Source organism: Garra rufa, unplaced genomic scaffold (genome assembly GCF_049309525.1).
Source record: "Garra rufa unplaced genomic scaffold, GarRuf1.0 hap1_unplaced_004, whole genome shotgun sequence".
NCBI lineage: Eukaryota > Metazoa > Chordata > Actinopteri > Cypriniformes > Cyprinidae > Garra > Garra rufa.
In genome coordinates this window covers 2,932,812-2,952,942 of record NW_027394279.1, presented here as the reverse complement: position 1 = coordinate 2,952,942, position 20,131 = coordinate 2,932,812, and the positions used below count along the sequence as shown (strand labels likewise).

At 44.3% G+C, this 20,131-nt stretch overlaps 1 protein-coding gene across 1 annotated transcript in view; it reads right to left on the bottom strand.

Moving 5' to 3' along the window:
* Positions 1-2,047: 2,047 nt before the first annotated feature.
* The window catches only part of LOC141312710 (C-1-tetrahydrofolate synthase, cytoplasmic-like), a 168,128-nt gene continuing 150,044 nt past the window's right edge, over positions 2,048-20,131 (bottom strand). Inside the window, exon 10 of the mRNA XM_073832595.1 lies at positions 2,048-2,305. Within this exon, the coding sequence (XP_073688696.1) occupies positions 2,048-2,305 (258 nt within the window). The remainder of the gene's footprint in view (positions 2,306-20,131) is intronic.

Here is a 20,131-nt window from a genome sequence, read left to right as displayed (position 1 = left end):
AAACTGGCCTCCTGACTTTCTGTGGTCATTAATTCCCTACCTTAATGATGAATTTGACCTCATTTATGGAGGTGGTAGCACATTCCGCTGGCCTGATTGAACCTGTCAGGATGCGCTACCCCTTTATCAGAGCAGCTTCATTCAACCAAACTGAACAAGTTCAAATGTTGCTTGCAGTAGTCAGATTATGGTTAATCTCCAAAGCTAAACAGGGCCAAGCCTGTTCTGTACATGGATGGGAGACCCTTTGTGGAAAACTAGCGTCCTGCGGGAGACAGTTTTAGTCCAGCCAGCAGGGGTTGCTCATTCCCTGATATGTACTTTAAGTTCCAAAAGTCCAAATATACAAAAATGACTTCTGCGCTGTAAGGCTTTTGATGAAGCATTAAATCGCCCCATGTAAAAATGAGTGTCCTTCGGATGAGGCATTAAACAGGCCTCCTGACTTTCTGTGGTCATTAATTCCCTACCTTAATGATGAATTTGACCTCATTTATGGAGGTGGTAGCGCAATCTGCCGGCCTTATAGAGTCTGGCAGGTTGCGCTACCTTTGTGAAAAACTAGTCCCACCAGCAGGGGGTGCTCTTTCCCTTACATGTACCTATGGGATCAAACGTCCTAATACAACGAGGCAGATTCCAGGCTGTGGAAAGGAGCAAATGTTTTTCTGAAACCTTAATCCAGCACCTGTAAAAAGGAGCATCCTTCGCATGAGGCATTAAATTGGCCTCCTGACTTTCTGTGGTCATTAATTCCCTACCTTAATGATGAATTTGACCCCATTTATGGAGGTGGTAGCACATTCCGCTGGCCTGATTGAGCCTGCTTAGTCAAGCCAGCAGGGGTTGCTCATTCCCTGATATGTACTTTAGGTTCCAAAAGTCAAAATATACAAAAATGACTTCTGCAGTGTAAGGCTTTTGATGAAGCATTAAATCGCCCCATGTAAAGATGAGTGTCCTTTGGATGAGGCATTAAACAGGCCTCCTGACTTTCTGTGGTCATTAATTCCCTACCTTAATGATGAATTTGACCTCATTCATGGAGGTGGTAGTGCATTCTGCCGGCCTTATAGAGCTTGGCAGGTTGCGCTTCCTTTGTGAAAAACTAGTCTGGCCAGCAGGGGGGGCTCTTTCCCTGACATGTACCTATGGGATCAAACGTCCTACAGTTTTTTACAATCGTTTTTGCACTAATAACTGAACCTTAATGTCATTTTTCAAAACTCTAGACACAAAACTCAAAACAGTCATTATTTGTAACACAGGCTGTCCAGTGTTCAAAACTTTGCATATTGCGTTCATATCTTTGAAGAAGCCTTACATTAGCAGAAGCATTGTTTCAAAAAACGAATTTATTATGAAATATCATAGGAACATTACTTTAGATCACTCATACACAAGTTACCCATAGTTTCAATGTGTTTTTGCTAGTACAATCATTAAATATAGTTGTACAAAATATGGGATTCAGGTTTCATTATTTTACTGTAGACTAGAGAGAATAGTACAGACACAATGGTATCATTGAAATACTGTAATGTGGAATTTACTGATGAAATAAATCACAACATAGGAAAAATTTAGCTAAAAAAAAGAAGAAAAAACAAAACAAAAACAATACAGTATACTGTAAACTGAATGGTTCCTCACTGCACTATGCATCTATGTTTCCATCAACCCGGTCTTGTGGATTTGGCCACAGGTTCTCATCTACATCACAATGGATGTTTTCATTTGCTAAACATCTTGGAAAGAATCCTCTGGCATGGCGAATCCAGGCCTGACACTGATCTGCTGTGATGTCATTGCATGCATCATCCATGGCCTGGAGAAGAGTGACTTGTTCGTGATGGTGCCTATCATAGACCTTCTACCTCCATGAGGAGAAAAACTCCTCAATTGGATTAAGGAAAGGGGAGTATGGAGGTAAATACAGGGTGAGAAATTGTGGATGGGCCTGAAACCATGCTTGCACCATTCGAGCATGATGAAACTGAACATTATCCCAAACTATTACGTAGGTCACACCATCAGCTCTACAGACCTAATTTAGCTCATCAAGGAAGGCTATGAGGAGAACTGCATTATATGACCCAACACGAGGTCTGCGTCCAACCACTCCATCTTCTGATATAGCTGCACACATGGTGATATTGGCTCCACATTGTCCAGGTACTCCGACAGTTGCCCGCTGGCCAATTAAATTCCGACCTATCCTCCTTGTCTTGGCTAGGTTAAAGCCTGCCTCATCCAAAAATAAGAATTTGTGATGGTTTTCATCAGCATCTAGCTCCATCACCCTCTAAAAAGACAAAAACAATTACCGATTACAATGATAGAATGTTTAGGGGGTTTTTTCTCCCCCAAAACCTGGCAAATTGATCATACCTGAACATACTCATTCCTCAGTTGCTTCACTCTATCTGTATTTCTTTCAAAAGGCACATGGTATAGTTGCTTTAAAGACACCTGATGTCTTTTCAGCACCCGTGCAATAGTCGACAAACTTATGGCTTCCACATTTCTGAATATGTCGTCATTGTCCAAGATGTGTTGCCAAATTTCTGTAAGGCGAATATCATTTCTGACCCGAACCATATTGACCACAGCCTGCTCTTGTTGGTCAGTCAGATTTTTGCTTCTGCCTCCCCTATGTGGCCTAGTCTCTATTCTGCAGGGAGAAAGTCACAATAAGAACAAATTTACAGAAATCACATCACAATCTGTGGTACACACTGCCATGCTTCATACACTAATTCACTGTAACAGTTTCAAGTAGCTTAAATTTTAGTGGATTCTGAAGACTTACCGGTTTTCATTGTGGAAAGTTCTGATGATTGAGGCCACCAATGATTTTCTGAGGTTTGGTTGAAATATTGTAGCTGCTGCACTCATTGTCATGCCATGATTTAGGACATAGTCTACAACCATAGCTCTGATTTCATTCGACACCCTTTGCTGTTGCTGCCGGTGTCTAGGTCTGTGGTTTTGTCCTCTACCACGTTCACCTACACCTCTCAAACGAGGCCCATGGCCACCTCTCTGGTGAGGCCTAAGCCCTCCTCTATGACGAGGCCCACGGCCACCTCTCAAAAGAGGTGCTTGTCCCCTTCTATTCCTTTGACCACCATGCAATCCTAGCCTTTCACCTTCCACTTCTGGCTCCATGTCCTCACTATGTTGAGTAGGCTACTACAGTAGGATACCACTTATCTTACTTATATATGCAATACAAATATGTGAAATCAATCAGCAGTAATGAGTAGCCATTAACTCATTAAAGCCACAAAAACAATTACGTAAAAGTGACATCTTGCATACAGTAATGTTGAATATAAAAATGTGTTCTGTAAAAGAGGTACATGGGGACATAGAAACCAAAGAATGAAATATGACATCCATAGATAACACTGTTAAAAAGAGGTACCACAGAGTTACATTTTTGTTCCTGGGCAACAAAACATATAAAGGTACCTTTAAAGGTACACAATGGGTCCTTACTGTACAATTATGCACCCAAAAAAGTGTACCCTTGGGAACACCCCAGTGACAGCTACTTGTACCCTAAAAGGTATAGTTTTCTACCTTTTTAGTGCAGTGTAGTCCATCTGGGTCATATTCTGTGGTAATTGGTGTCAAATGATCTATCCTGAAACTGTCATAATCTAAACATGCACTATTTTCCATAAAATATATGCTTAAAGAGTAATGCAACAGTTATTTATCATTTTAAGCAGATGTATCAATTGATAGTTCGATCTTTGTAATGAAATGAATGCACACTCAACTCAGATGTAATGTGTGAGTTGCATTTTGAAATAGTAATACTTTGATGTTAAGTTGTGTCATTTTGAACAGGTGATTTAAGTTCAATGAACAAATTATCTTTGGCTTATGTGTATTGTATCCAAGCATTTGAAAAATGTGTTAAGTGGTTTGAAAAATGTGCATTTTTGATCATTGGTTGTGAATTATGTGTCTAGAGTTTTGAAAAATGACATTACGGTTCTGTTATTAGTGCAAAAACGATTGTAAAAAACTGTAATACAACGAGGCAGATTCCAGGCTGTGGAAAGGAGCAAATGTTTTTCTGAAACCTTAATCCGGCCCCAGTAAAAAGGAGTGTCCTTCGCAAGAGGCATTAAACTAGCCTCCTGACTTTCTGTGGTCATTAATTCCCTACCGTAATGATGAATTTGACCTCATTTATGGAGGTGGTAGCACATTCCGCTTGCCTGATTGAACCTGTCAGGATACGCTACCCCTCTATCAGAGCAGCTTCATTCAACCACAAAGTTAAAAGTTCAACTGTTATTTGCAGTAGTCAGATTATGGTTAATCTCCAAAACTAAACAGGGCCAAGCCTGATCTGTACATGGATGGGAGACCCTTTGTGGAAAGCTAGCTTCCTGCGGGAGATAGTTTTAGTCCAGCCAGCAGGGGTTGCTCATTCCCTGATATGTACTTTAGGTTCCAAAAGTCCAAATATATAGAAAAATGACTTCTGCGCTGTAAGGCTTTTGATGAAGCATTAAATCGCCCCATGTAAAAATGAGTGTCCTTCGGATGAGGCATTAAACAGGCCTCCTGACTTTCTGTGGTCATTAATTCCCTACCTTAATGATGAATTTGACCTCATTTATGGAGGTGGTAGCGCAATCTGCCGGCCTTATAGAGCCTGGCAGGTTGCGCTACCTTTGTGAAAAACTAGTCCCACCAGCAGGGGGTGCTCTTTCCCTGACATGTACCTATGGGATCAAACGTCCTAATACAACGAGGCAGATTCCAGGCTGTGGAAAGGAGCAAATGTTTTTCTGAAACCTTAATCCGGCACCTGTAAAAAGGAGCGTCCTTCGCATGAGGCATTAAACTGGCCTCCTGACTTTCTGTGGTCATTAATTCCCTACCTTAATGATGAATTTGACCTCATTTATGGAGGTGGTAATGCATTCAGCCGGCCTTATAGAGCTTGGCAGGTTGCGCTTCCTTTGTGAAAAACTAGTCTGGCCAGCAGGGGGCCTCTTTCATTGAAATGTACCTATTGGATCAAACATCCTAATACAACGAGGCAGATTCCAGGCCATGAAAAGGAGCAAATGTTTTTATGAAACCTTAATCCGGCCCCAGTAAAAAGGAGTGTCCTTCGCAACAGGCATTAAACTGGCCTCCTGACTTTCTGTGGTCATTAATTCCCTACCTTAATGATGAATTTGACCTCATTTATAGAGGTGGTAGCACATTCCGCTGGCCTGATTGAACCTGTCAGGATGCGCTACCCCTCTATCAGAGCAGCTTCATTCAACCGAAACAGAACAAGTTAAACTGTTGCTTGCCGTAGTCAGATTCTGGTTACTCTCTAAAGCTAAGCAGGCCTGACCCTGCTCTGTGCAAGGATGGGGGACTCTTCGTGGAAATCTAGCTTCCTGCGGGAGATATTTTAGTCCAGCCAGCAGGGGTTGCTCGTTCCCTGATATGTACTTTAGGTTCCAAAAGTCCAAATATACAAAAATGACTTCTGCAGTGTAAAGCTTTTGATGAAGCATTAAATCGCCCCATGTAAAAATGAGTGTCCTTCGGATGAGGCATTAAACAGGCCTCCTGACTTTCTGTGGTCATTAATTCCCTACCTTAATGATGAATTTGACCTCATTTATGGAGGTGGTAGTGCATTCCGCCGGCCTTAGAGATCTTGGCAGGTTGCGCTTCCGTTGTGAAAAACTAGACTGGCCAGCAGGGGGTGCTCTTTCCCTGACATGTACCTATGGGATTAAACGTCCTAATACAACGAGGCAGATTCCAGGCTGTGGAAAGGAGCAAATGTTTTAATGAAACCTTAATCCAACACCTGTAAAAAGGAGCGTCCTTCGCATGAGGCATTAAACTGGCCTCCTGACTTTCTGTGGTCATTAATTCCCTACCGTAATGATGAATTTGACCTCATTTATGGAGGTGGTAGCACATTCCGCTTGCCTGATTGAACCTGTCAGGATACGCTACCCCTCTATCAGAGCAGCTTCATTCAACCACAAAGTTAAAAGTTCAACTGTTATTTGCAGTAGTCAGATTATGGTTAATCTCCAAAACTAAACAGGGCCAAGCCTGATCTGTACATGGATGGGAGACCCTTTGTGGAAGGCTAGCTTCCTGCGGGAGATAGTTTTAGTCCAGCCAGCAGGGGTTGCTCATTCCCTGATATGTACTTTAGGTTCCAAAAGTCCAAATATATAGAAAAATGACTTCTGCGCTGTAAGGCTTTTGATGAAGCATTAAATCGCCCCATGTAAAAATGAGTGTCCTTCGGATGAGGCATTAAACAGGCCTCCTGACTTTCTGTGGTCATTAATTCCCTACCTTAATGATGAATTTGACCTCATTTATGGAGGTGGTAGCGCAATCTGCCGGCCTTATAGAGCCTGGCAGGTTGCGCTACCTTTGTGAAAAACTAGTCCCACCAGCAGGGGGTGCTCTTTCCCTGACATGTACCTATGGGATCAAACGTCCTAGTACAACGAGGCAGATTCCAGGCTGTGGAAAGGAGCAAATGTTTTTCTGAAACCTTAATCCGGCTCCTGTAAAAAGGAGCATCCTTCGCATAAGGCATTAAACTGGCCTCCTGACTTTCTGTGGTCATTAATTCCCTACCTTAATGATGAATTTGACCTCATTTATGGAGGTGGTAGCACATTCCGCTGGCTGATTGAACCTGTCAGGATGCGCTACCCCTCTATCAGAGCTGCTTCATTCAACCGAAGCAAAACAAGTTCAACTGTTGCTTGCAGTAGTCCGATTCTGGTTACTCTCTAAAGCTAAGCAGGCCAGAGCCTGGTCTGTGCATGGATGGGGGACACTTTGTGGTAAACTATCTTCCTGCATGAGATAGTTTTAGTCCAGCCAGCAGGGGTTGCTCATTCCCTGATATGTACTTTAGGTTCCAAAAGTCCAAATATACAAAAATGACTTCTGCGCTGTAAGGCTTTTGATGAAGCATTAAATCGCCCCATGTAAAAATGAGTGTCCTTCGGATGAGGCATTAAACAGGCCTCCTGACTTTCTGTGGTCATTAATTCCCTACCTTAATGATGAATTTGACCTCATTTATGGAGGTGGTAATGCATTCAGCCGGCCTTATAGAGCTTGGCAGGTTGCGCTTCCTTTGTGAAAAACTAGTATGGCCAGCAGGGGGGGCTCTTTCCCTGAAATGTACCTATTGGATCAAACATCCTAATACAACGAGGCAGATTCCAGGCCGTGAAAAGGAGCAAATGTTTTTATGAAACCTTAATCCGGCCCCAGTAAAAAGGAGTGTCCTTCGCAAGAGGCATTAAACTGGCCTCCTGACTTTCTGTGGTCATTAATTCCCTACCTTAATGATGAATTTGACCTCATTTATGGAGGTGGTAGCACATTCCGCTGGCCTGATTGAACCTGTCAGGATGCGCTACCCCTCTATCAGAGCAGCTTCATTCAAACGAAACAGAACAAGTTCAACTGTTGCTTGCCGTAGTCAGATTCTGGTTACTCTCTAAAACTAAGCAGGCCTGACCCTGCTCTGTGCAAGGATGGGGGACTCTTCGTGGAAATCTAGCTTCCTGCGGGAGATAGTTTCAGTCCACCCAGCAGGGGTTGCTCATTCCCTGATATGTACTTTAGGTTCCAAAAGTCCAAATATACAAAAATGACTTCTGCAGTGTAAAGCTTTTGATGAAGCATTAAATCGCCCCATGTAAAAATGAGTGTCCTTCGGATGAGGCATTAAACAGGCCTCCTGACTTTCTGTGGTCATTAATTCCCTACCTTAATGATGAATTTGACCTCATTTATGGAGGTGGTAGCGCAATCTGCCGGCCTTATAGAGCCTGGCAGGTTGCGCTACCTTTGTGAAAAACTAGTCCCACCAGCAGGGGGTGCTCTTTCCCTGACATGTACCTATGGGATCAAACGTCCTAATACAACGAGGCAGATTCCAGGCTGTGGAAAGGAGCAAATGTTTTTCTGAAACCTTAATCCGGCACCTGTAAAAAGGAGCATCCTTCGCATGAGGCATTAAACTGGCCTCCTGACTTTCTGTGGTCATTAATTCCCTACCTTAATGATGAATTTGACCTCATTTATGGAGGTGGTAGCACATTCCGCTGGCCTGATTGAACCTGTCAGGATGCGCTACCCCTCTATCAGAGCAGCTTCATTCAACCAAAACAGAACAAGTTCAACTGTTGCTTGCAGTAGTCAGATTATGGTTAATCTCCAAAGCTAAACAGGGCCAAGCCGGTTCTGTACTTGGATGGAGACCCTTTGTGGAAAACTAGCTTCCTGCGGGAGATAGTTTTAGTCCAGCCAGCAGGGGTTGCTCATTCCCTGATATGTACTTTAGGTTCCAAAAGTCCAAATATACAAAAATGACTTCTGCGCTGTAAGGCTTTTGATGAAGCATTAAATCAACCCATGTAAAAATGAGTGTCCTTCGGATGAGGCATTAAACAGGCCTCCTGACTTTCTGTGGTCATTAATTCCCTACCTTAATGATGAATTTGACCTCATTTATGGAGGTGGTAGCACATTCCGCTGGCCTGATTGAACCTGTCAGGATGCGCTACCCCTCTATCAGAGCAGCTTCATTCAACCAAAACAGAACAAGTTCAACTGTTGCTTGCAGTAGTCAGATTATGGTTAATCTCCAAAGCTAAACAGGGCCAAGCCGGTTCTGTACATGGATGGGAGACCCTTTGTGGAAAACTAGCTTCCTGCGGGAGATAGTTTTAGTCCAGCCAGCAGGGGTTGCTCATTCCCTGATATGTACTTTAGGTTCCAAAAGTCCAAATATACAAAAATGACTTCTGCGCTGTAAGGCTTTTGATGAAGCATTAAATCAACCCATGTAAAAATGAGTGTCCTTCGGATGAGGCATTAAACAGGCCTCCTGACTTTCTGTGGTCATTAATTCCCTACCTTAATGATGAATTTGACCTCATTTATGGAGGTGGTAGCGCAATCTGCCGGCCTTATAGAGCCTGGCAGGTTGCGCTACCTTTGTGAAAAACTAGTCCCACCAGCAGGGGGTGCTCTTTCCCTGACATGTACCTATGGGATCAAACGTCCTAGTACAACGAGGCAGATTCCAGGCTGTGGAAAGGAGCAAATGTTTTTCTGAAACCTTAATCCGGCTCCTGTAAAAAGGAGCATCCTTCACATAAGGCATTAAACTGACCTCCTGACTTTCTGTGGTCATTAATTCCCTACCTTAATGATGAATTTGACCTCATTTATGGAGGTGGTAGCACATTCTGCTGGCTGATTGAACCTGTCAGGATGCGCTACCCCTCTATCAGAGCAGCTTCATTCAACCAAAACAGAACAAGTTCAACTGTTGCTTGCAGTAGTCAGATTATGGTTAATCTCCAAAGCTAAACAGGGCCAAGCCGGTTCTGTACATGGATGGGAGACCCTTTGTGGAAAACTAGCTTCCTGCGGGAGATAGTTTTAGTCCAGCCAGCAGGGGTTGCTCATTCCCTGATATGTACTTTAGGTTCCAAAAGTCCAAATATACAAAAATGACTTCTGCGCTGTAAGGCTTTTGATGAAGCATTAAATCAACCCATGTAAAAATGAGTGTCCTTCGGATGAGGCATTAAACAGGCCTCCTGACTTTCTGTGGTCATTAATTCCCTACCTTAATGATGAATTTGACCTCATTTATGGAGGTGGTAGCGCAATCTGCCGGCCTTATAGAGCCTGGCAGGTTGCGCTACCTTTGTGAAAAACTAGTCCCACCAGCAGGGGGTGCTCTTTCCCTGACATGTACCTATGGGATCAAACGTCCTAGTACAACGAGGCAGATTCCAGGCTGTGGAAAGGAGCAAATGTTTTTCTGAAACCTTAATCCGGCTCCTGTAAAAAGGAGAATCCTTCACATAAGGCATTAAACTGACCTCCTGACTTTCTGTGGTCATTAATTCCCTACCTTAATGATGAATTTGACCTCATTTATGGAGGTGGTAGCACATTCTGCTGGCTGATTGAACCTGTCAGGATGCGCTACCCCTCTATCAGAGCAGCTTCATTCAACCGAAGCAAAACAAGTTCAACTGTTGCTTGCAGTAGTCAGATTCTGGTTACTCTCTAAAGCTAAGCAGGCCAGAGCCTGGTCTGTGCATGGATGGGGGACACTTTGTGGTAAACTATCTTCCTGCATGAGATAGTTTTAGTCCAGCCAGCAGGGGTTGCTCATTCCCTGATATGTACTTTAGGTTCCAAAACTCCAAATATACAAAAATGACTTCTGCGCTGTAAGGCTTTTGATGAAGCATTAAATCGCCCCATGTAAAAATGAGTGTCCTTCGGATGAGGCATTAAACAGGCCTCCTGACTTTCTGTGGTCATTAATTCCCTACCTTAATGATGAATTTGACCTCATTTATGGAGGTGGTAGCGCAATCTGCCGGCCTTATAGAGCCTGGCAGGTTGCGCTACCTTTGTGAAAAACTAGTCCCACCCGCAGGGGGTGCTCTTTCCCTGACATGTACCTATGGGATCAAACGTCCTAATACAACGAGGCAGATTCCAGGCTGTGGAAGGGAGCAAATGTTTTTCTGAAACCTTAATCCGGCACCTGTAAAAAGGAGCATCCTTCGCATGAGGCATTAAACTGGCCTCCTGACTTTCTGTGGTCATTAATTCCCTACCTTAATGATGAATTTGACCTCAATTATGGAGGTGGTAGCACATTCCGCTGGCCTGATTGAACCTGTCAGGATGCGCTACCCCTCTATCAGAGCAGCTTCATTCAACCAAAACAGAACAAGTTCAACTGTTGCTTGCAGTAGTCAGATTATGGTTAATCTCCAAAGCTAAACAGGGCCAAGCCGGTTCTGTACATGGATGGGAGACCCTTTGTGGAAAACTAGCTTCCTGCGGGAGATAGTTTTAGTCCAGCCAGCAGGGGTTGCTCATTCCCTGATATGTACTTTAGGTTCCAAAAGTCCAAATATACAAAAATGACTTCTGCGCTGTAAGGCTTTTGATGAAGCATTAAATCAACCCATGTAAAAATGAGTGTCCTTCGGATGAGGCATTAAACAGGCCTCCTGACTTTCTGTGGTCATTAATTCCCTACCTTAATGATGAATTTGACCTCATTTATGGAGGTGGTAGCGCAATCTGCCGGCCTTATAGAGCCTGGCAGGTTGCGCTACCTTTGTGAAAAACTAGTCCCACCAGCAGGGGGTGCTCTTTCCCTGACATGTACCTATGGGATCAAACGTCCTAGTACAACGAGGCAGATTCCAGGCTGTGGAAAGGAGCAAATGTTTTTCTGAAACCTTAATCCGGCTCCTGTAAAAAGGAGCATCCTTCGCATAAGGCATTAAACTGGCCTCCTGACTTTCTGTGGTCATTAATTCCCTACCTTAATGATGAATTTGACCTCATTTATGGAGGTGGTAGCACATTCCGCTGGCTGATTGAACCTGTCAGGATGCGCTACCCCTCTATCAGAGCAGCTTCATTCAACCGAAGCAAAACAAGTTCAACTGTTGCTTGCAGTAGTCAGATTCTGGTTACTCTCTAAAGCTAAGCAGGCCAGAGCCTGGTCTGTGCATGGATGGGGGACACTTTGTGGTAAACTATCTTCCTGCATGAGATAGTTTTAGTCCAGCCAGCAGGGGTTGCTCATTCCCTGATATGTACTTTAGGTTCCAAAAGTCCAAATATACAAAAATGACTTCTGCGCTGTAAGGCTTTTGATGAAGCATTAAATCGCCCCATGTAAAAATGAGTGTCCTTCGGATGAGGCATTAAACAGGCCTCCTGACTTTCTGTGGTCATTAATTCCCTACCTTAATGATGAATTTGACCTCATTTATGGAGGTGGTAGCGCAATCTGCCGGCCTTATAGAGCCTGGCAGGTTGCGCTACCTTTGTGAAACACTAGTCCCACCAGCAGGGGGTGCTCTTTCCCTGACATGTACCTATGGGATCAAACGTCCTAATACAACGAGGCAGATTCCAGGCTGTGGAAAGGAGCAAATGTTTTTCTGAAACCTTAATCCGGCACCTGTAAAAATGAGTGTCCTTCGGATGAGGCATTAAACAGGCCTCCTGACTTTCTGTGGTCATTAATTCCCTACCTTAATGATGAATTTGACCTCATTTATGGAGGTGGTAGCGCAATCTGCCGGCCTTATAGAGCCTGGCAGGTTGCGCTACCTTTGTGAAAAACTAGTCCCACCAGCAGGGGGTGCTCTTTCTCTGACATGTACCTATGGGATCAAACGTCCTAATACAACGAGGCAGATTCCAGGCTGTGGAAAGGAGCAAATGTTTTTCTGAAACCTTAATCCGGCACCTGTAAAAAGGAGCATCCTTCGCATGAGGCATTAAACTGGCCTCCTGACTTTCTGTGGTCATTAATTCCCTACCTTAATGATGAATTTGACCTCATTTATGGAGGTGGTAGCACATTCCGCTGGCCTGATTGAACCTGTCAGGATGCGCTACCCCTCTATCAGAGCAGCTTCATTCAACCAAAACAGAACAAGTTCATCTGTTGCTTGCAGTAGTCAGATTATGGTTAATCTCCAAAGCTAAACAGGGCCAAGCCTGTTCTGTACATGGATGGGAGACCCTTTGTGGAAAACTAGCTTCCTGCGGGAGATAGTTTTAGTCCAGCCAGCAGGGGTTGCTCATTCCCTGATATGTACTTTAGGTTCCAAAAGTCCAAATATACAAAAATGACTTCTGCGCTGTAAGGCTTTTGATGAAGCATTAAATCGCCCCATGTAAAAATGAGTGTCCTTCGGATGAGGCATTAAACAGGCCTCCTGACTTTCTGTGGTCATTAATTCCCTACCTTAATGATGAATTTGACCTCATTTATGGAGGTGGTAATGCATTCAGCCGGCCTTATAGAGCTTGGCAGGTTGCGCTTCCTTTGTGAAAAACTAGTATGGCCAGCAGGGGGGGCTCTTTCCCTGAAATGTACCTATTGGATCAAACATCCTAATACAACGAGGCATATTCCAGGCCGTGAAAAGGAGCAAATGTTTTTATGAAACCTTAATCCGGCCCCAGTAAAAAGGAGTGTCCTTCGCAAGAGGCATTAAACTGGCCTCCTGACTTTCTGTGGTCATTAATTCCCTACCTTAATGATGAATTTGACCTCATTTATGGAGGTGGTAGCACATTCCGCTGGCCTGATTGAACCTGTCAGGATGCGCTACCCCTCTATCAGAGCAGCTTCATTCAAACGAAACAGAACAAGTTCAACTGTTGCTTGCCGTAGTCAGATTCTGGTTACTCTCTAAAGCTAAGCAGGCCTGACCCTGCTCTGTGCAAGGATGGGGGACTCTTCGTGGAAATCTAGCTTCCTGCGGGAGATAGTTTCAGTCCACCCAGCAGGGGTTGCTCATTCCCTGATATGTACTTTAGGTTCCAAAAGTCCAAATATACAAAAATGACTTCTGCAGTGTAAAGCTTTTGATGAAGCATTAAATCGCCCCATGTAAAAATGAGTGTCCTTCGGATGAGGCATTAAACAGGCCTCCTGACTTTCTGTGGTCATTAATTCCCTACCTTAATGATGAATTTGACCTCATTTATGGAGGTGGTAGCGCAATCTGCCGGCCTTATAGAGCCTGGCAGGTTGCGCTACCTTTGTGAAAAACTAGTCCCACCCGCAGGGGGTGCTCTTTCCCTGACATGTACCTATGGGATCAAACGTCCTAATACAACGAGGCAGATTCCAGGCTGTGGAAAGGAGCAAATGTTTTTCTGAAACCTTAATCCGGCACCTGTAAAAAGGAGCATCCTTCGCATGAGGCATTAAACTGGCCTCCTGACTTTCTGTGGTCATTAATTCCCTACCTTAATGATGAATTTGACCTCATTTATGGAGGTGGTAGCACATTCCGCTGGCCTGATTGAACCTGTCAGGATGCGCTACCCCTCTATCAGAGCAGCTTCATTCAACCAAAACAGAACAAGTTCAACTGTTGCTTGCAGTAGTCAGATTATGGTTAATCTCCAAAGCTAAACAGGGCCAAGCTGGTTCTGTACATGGATGGGAGACCCTTTGTGGAAAACTAGCTTCCTGCGGGAGATAGTTTTAGTCCAGCCAGCAGGGGTTGCTCATTCCCTGATATGTACTTTAGGTTCCAAAAGTCCAAATATACAAAAATGACTTCTGCGCTGTAAGGCTTTTGATGAAGCATTAAATCAACCCATGTAAAAATGAGTGTCCTTCGGATGAGGCATTAAACAGGCCTCCTGACTTTCTGTGGTCATTAATTCCCTACCTTAATGATGAATTTGACCTCATTTATGGAGGTGGTAGCGCAATCTGCCGGCCTTATAGAGCCTGGCAGGTTGCGCTACCTTTGTGAAAAACTAGTCCCACCAGCAGGGGGTGCTCTTTCCCTGACATGTACCTATGGGATCAAATGTCCTAGTACAACGAGGCAGATTCCAGGCTGTGGAAAGGAGCAAATGTTTTTCTGAAACCTTAATCCGGCTCCTGTAAAAAGGAGCATCCTTCGCATAAGGCATTAAACTGGCCTCCTGACTTTCTGTGGTCATTAATTCCCTACCTTAATGATGAATTTGACCTCATTTATGGAGGTGGTAGCACATTCCGCTGGCCTGATTGAACCTGTCAGGATGCGCTACCCCTCTATCAGAGCAGCTTCATTCAACCAAAACAGAACAAGTTCAACTGTTGCTTGCAGTAGTCAGATTATGGTTAATCTCCAAAGCTAAACAGGGCCAAGCCGGTTCTGTACATGGATGGGAGACCCTTTGTGGAAAACTAGCTTCCTGCGGGAGATAGTTTTAGTCCAGCCAGCAGGGGTTGCTCATTCCCTGATATGTACTTTAGGTTCCAAAAGTCCAAATATACAAAAATGACTTCTGCGCTGTAAGGCTTTTGATGAAGCATTAAATCAACCCATGTAAAAATGAGTGTCCTTCGGATGAGGCATTAAACAGGCCTCCTGACTTTCTGTGGTCATTAATTCCCTACCTTAATGATGAATTTGACCTCATTTATGGAGGTGGTAGCGCAATCTGCCGGCCTTATAGAGCCTGGCAGGTTGCGCTACCTTTGTGAAAAACTAGTCCCACCAGCAGGGGGTGCTCTTTCCCTGACATGTACCTATGGGATCAAACGTCCTAGTACAACGAGGCAGATTCCAGGCTGTGGAAAGGAGCAAATGTTTTTCTGAAACCTTAATCCGGCTCCTGTAAAAAGGAGCATCCTTCGCATAAGGCATTAAACTGGCCTCCTGACTTTCTGTGGTCATTAATTCCCTACCTTAATGATGAATTTGACCTCATTTATGGAGGTGGTAGCACATTCCGCTGGCTGATTGAACCTGTCAGGATGCGCTACCCCTCTATCAGAGCAGCTTCATTCAACCGAAGCAAAACAAGTTCAACTTTTGCTTGCAGTAGTCAGATTCTGGTTACTCTCTAAAGCTAAGCAGGCCAGAGCCTGGTCTGTGCATGGATGGGGGACACTTTGTGGTAAACTATCTTCCTGCATGAGATAGTTTTAGTCCAGCCAGCAGGGGTTGCTCATTCCCTGATATGTACTTTAGGTTCCAAAAGTCCAAATATACAAAAATGACTTCTGCGCTGTAAGGCTTTTGATGAAGCATTAAATCGCCCCATGTAAAAATGAGTGTCCTTCGGATGAGGCATTAAACAGGCCTCCTGACTTTCTGTGGTCATTAATTCCCTACCTTAATGATGAATTTGACCTCATTTATGGAGGTGGTAGCGCAATCTGCCGGCCTTATAGAGCCTGGCAGGTTGCGCTACCTTTGTGAAACACTAGTCCCACCAGCAGGGGGTGCTCTTTCCCTGACATGTACCTATGGGATCAAACGTCCTAATACAACGAGGCAGATTCCAGGCTGTGGAAAGGAGCAAATGTTTTTCTGAAACCTTAATCCGGCACCTGTAAAAATGAGTGTCCTTCGGATGAGGCATTAAACAGGCCTCCTGACTTTCTGTGGTCATTAATTCCCTACCTTAATGATGAATTTGACCTCATTTATGGAGGTGGTAGCGCAATCTGCCGGCCTTATAGAGCCTGGCAGGTTGCGCTACCTTTGTGAAAAACTAGTCCCACCAGCAGGGGGTGCTCTTTCCCTGACATGTACCTATGGGATCAAACGTCCTAATACAACGAGGCAGATTCCAGGCTGTGGAAAGGAGCAAATGTTTTTCTGAAACCTTAATCCGGCACCTGTAAAAAGGAGCATCCTTCGCATGAGGCATTAAACTGGCCTCCTGACTTTCTGTGGTCATTAATTCCCTACCTTAATGATGAATTTGACCTCATTTATGGAGGTGGTAGCACATTCCGCTGGCTGATTGAACCTGTCAGGATGCGCTACCCCTCTATCAGAGCTGCTTCATTCAACCGAAGCAAAACAAGTTCAACTGTTGCTTGCAGTAGTCAGATTCTGGTTACTCTCTAAAGCTAAGCAGGCCAGACCCTGGTCTGTGCATGGATGGGGGACACTTTGTGGTAAACTATCTTCCTGCATGAGATAGTTTTAGTCCAGCCAGCAGGGGTTGCTCATTCCCTGATATGTACTTTAGGTTCCAAAAGTCCAAATATACAAAAATGACTTCTGCGCTGTAAGGCTTTTGATGAAGCATTAAATCGCCCCATGTAAAAATGAGTGTCCTTCGGATGAGGCATTAAACAGGCCTCCTGACTTTCTGTGGTCATTAATTCCCTACCTTAATGATGAATTTGACCTCATTTATGGAGGTGGTAATGCATTCAGCCGGCCTTATAGAGCTTGGCAGGTTGCGCTTCCTTTGTGAAAAACTAGTATGGCCAGCAGGGGGGGCTCTTTCCCTGAAATGTACCTATTGGATCAAACATCCTAATACAACGAGGCAGATTCCAGGCCGTGAAAAGGAGCAAATGTTTTTATGAAACCTTAATCCGGCCCCAGTAAAAAGGAGTGTCCTTCGCAAGAGGCATTAAACTGGCCTCCTGACTTTCTGTGGTCATTAATTCCCTACCTTAATGATGAATTTGACCTCATTTATGGAGGTGGTAGCACATTCCGCTGGCCTGATTGAACCTGTCAGGATGCGCTACCCCTCTATCAGAGCAGCTTCATTCAAACGAAACAGAACAAGTTCAACTGTTGCTTGCCGTAGTCAGATTCTGGTTACTCTCTAAAGCTAAGCAGCCCCGAGCCTGCTATGTGTATGGATGGGGGACACTTTGTGAAAAACTAGCTTCCTGCGGTAGATAGTTTTAGTCCAGCCAGCAGGGGTTGCTCATTCCCTGATATGTACTTTAGGTTCCAAAAGTCAAAATATACAAAAATGACTTCTGCAGTGTAAGGCTTTTGATGAAGCATTAAATCGCCCCATGTAAAGATGAGTGTCCTTCGGATGAGGCATTAAACAGGCCTCCTGACTTTCTGTGGTCATTAATTCCCTACCTTAATGATGAATTTGACCTCATTCATGGAGGTGGTAGCGTAATCTGCCGGCCTTATATAGCCTGGCAGGTTGCGCTACCTTTGTGAAAAACTAGTCAAACCAGCAGGGGGTGCTCTTTCCCTGACATGTACCTATGGGATCAAAAGTCCTAATACAACGAGGCAGATTCCAGGCTGTGGAAAGGAGCAAATGTTTTTCTGAAACCTTAATCCGGCACCTGTAAAAAGGAGCGTCCTTCGCATGAGGCATTAAACTGGCCTCCTGACTTTCTGTGGTCATTAATTCCCTACCTTAATGATGAATTTGACCTCATTAATGGAGGTGGTAATGCATTCAGCCGGCCTTATAGAGCTTGGCAGGTTGTGCTTCCTTTGTGAAAAACTAGTCTGGCCAGCAGGGGGGGCTCTTTCCCTGAAATGTACCTATTGGATCAAACATCCTAATACAACGAGGCAGATTCCAGGCCGTGAAAAGGAGCAAATGTTTTTATGAAACCTTAATCCGGCCCCAGTAAAAAGGAGTGTCCTTCGCAAGAGGCATTAAACTGGCCTCCTGACTTTCTGTGGTCATTAATTCCCTTCCTTTTATGATGAATTTGACCTCATTTATGGAGGTGGTAGCACATTCCGCTGGCCTGATTGAACCTGTCAGGATGCGCTACCCCTCTATCAGAGCAGCTTCATTCAACCGAAACAGAACAAGTTCAACTGTTGCTTGCCGTAGTCAGATTCTGGTTACTCTCTAAAGCTAAGCAGGCCTGACCCTGCTCTGTGCAAGGATGGGGGACTCTTCGTGGAAATCTAGCTTCCTGCAGGAGATAGTTTCAGTCCAGCCAGCAGGGGTTGCTCATTCCCTGATATGTACTTTAGGTTCCAAAAGTCCAAATATTCAAAAATGACTTCTGCAGTGTAAAGCTTTTGATGAAGCATTAAATCGCCCCATGTAAAAATGAGTGTCCTTCGGATGAGGCATTAAACTGGCCTCCTGACTTTCTGTGGTCATTAATTCCCTACCTTAATGATGAATTTGACCTCATTTATGGAGGTGGTAGCGCAATCTGCCGGCCTTATAGAGCCTGGCAGGTTGCGCTACCTTTGTGAAAAACTAGTCCCACCAGCAGGGGGTGCTCTTTCCCTGACATGTACCTATGGGATCAAACGTCCTAATACAACGAGGCAGATTCCAGGCTGTGGAAAGGAGCAAATGTTTTTCTGAAACCTTAATCCGGCACCTGTAAAAAGGAGCATCCTTTGCATAAGGCATTAAACTGGCCTCCTGACTTTCTGTGGTCATTAATTCCCTACCTTAATGATGAATTTGACCTCATTTATGGAGGTGGTAGCACATTCCGCTGGCCTGATTGAACCTGTCAGGATACGCTACCCCTCTATCAGAGCAGCTTCATTCAACCGAAACAGAACAAGTTCAACTGTTGCTTGCAGTAGTCAGATTCTGGTTACTCTCTAAAGCTAAGCAGCCCCGAGCCTGCTATGTGTATGGATGGGGGACACTTTGTGAAAAACTAGCTTCCTGCGGTAGATAGTTTTAGTCCAGCCAGCAGGGGTTGCTCATTCCCTGATATGTACTTTAGGTTCCAAAAGTCCAAATATACAAAAATGACTTCTGCGCTGTAAGGCTTTTGATGAAGCATTAAATCGCCCCATGTAAAAATGAGTGTCCTTCGGATGAGGCATTAAACAGGCCTCCTGACTTTCTGTGGTCATTAATTCCCTACCTTAATGATGAATTTGACCTCATTTATGGAGGTGGTAATGCATTCAGCCGGCCTTATAGAGCTTGGCAGGTTGCGCTTCCTTTGTGAAAAACTAGTATGGCCAGCAGGGGGGGCTCTTTCCCTGAAATGTACCTATTGGATCAAACATCCTAATACAACGAGGCAGATTCCAGGCCGTGAAAAGGAGCAAATGTTTTTATGAAACCTTAATCCGGCCCCAGTAAAAAGGAGTGTCCTTCGCAAGAGGCATTAAACTGGCCTCCTGACTTTCTGTGGTCATTAATTCCCTACCTTAATGATGAATTTGACCTCATTTATGGAGGTGGTAGCACATTCCGCTGGCCTGATTGAACCTGTCAGGATGCGCTACCCCTCTATCAGAGCAGCTTCATTCAAACGAAATAGAACAAGTTCAACTGTTGCTTGCCGTAGTCAGATTCTGGTTACTCTCTAAAGCTAAGCAGCCCCGAGCCTGCTATGTGTATGGATGGGGGACACTTTGTGAAAAACTAGCTTCCTGCGGTAGATAGTTTTAGTCCAGCCAGCAGGGGTTGCTCATTCCCTGATATGTACTTTAGGTTCCAAAAGTCAAAATATACAAAAATGACTTCTGCAGTGTAAGGCTTTTGATGAAGCATTAAATCGCCCCATGTAAAGATGAGTGTCCTTCGGATGAGGCATTAAACAGGCCTCCTGACTTTCTGTGGTCATTAATTCCCTACCTTAATGATGAATTTGACCTCATTCATGGAGGTGGTAGCGTAATCTGCCGGCCTTATATAGCCTGGCAGGTTGCGCTACCTTTGTGAAAAACTAGTCAAACCAGCAGGGGGTGCTCTTTCCCTGACATGTACCTATGGGATCAAAAGTCCTAATACAACGAGGCAGATTCCAGGCTGTGGAAAGGAGCAAATGTTTTTCTGAAAC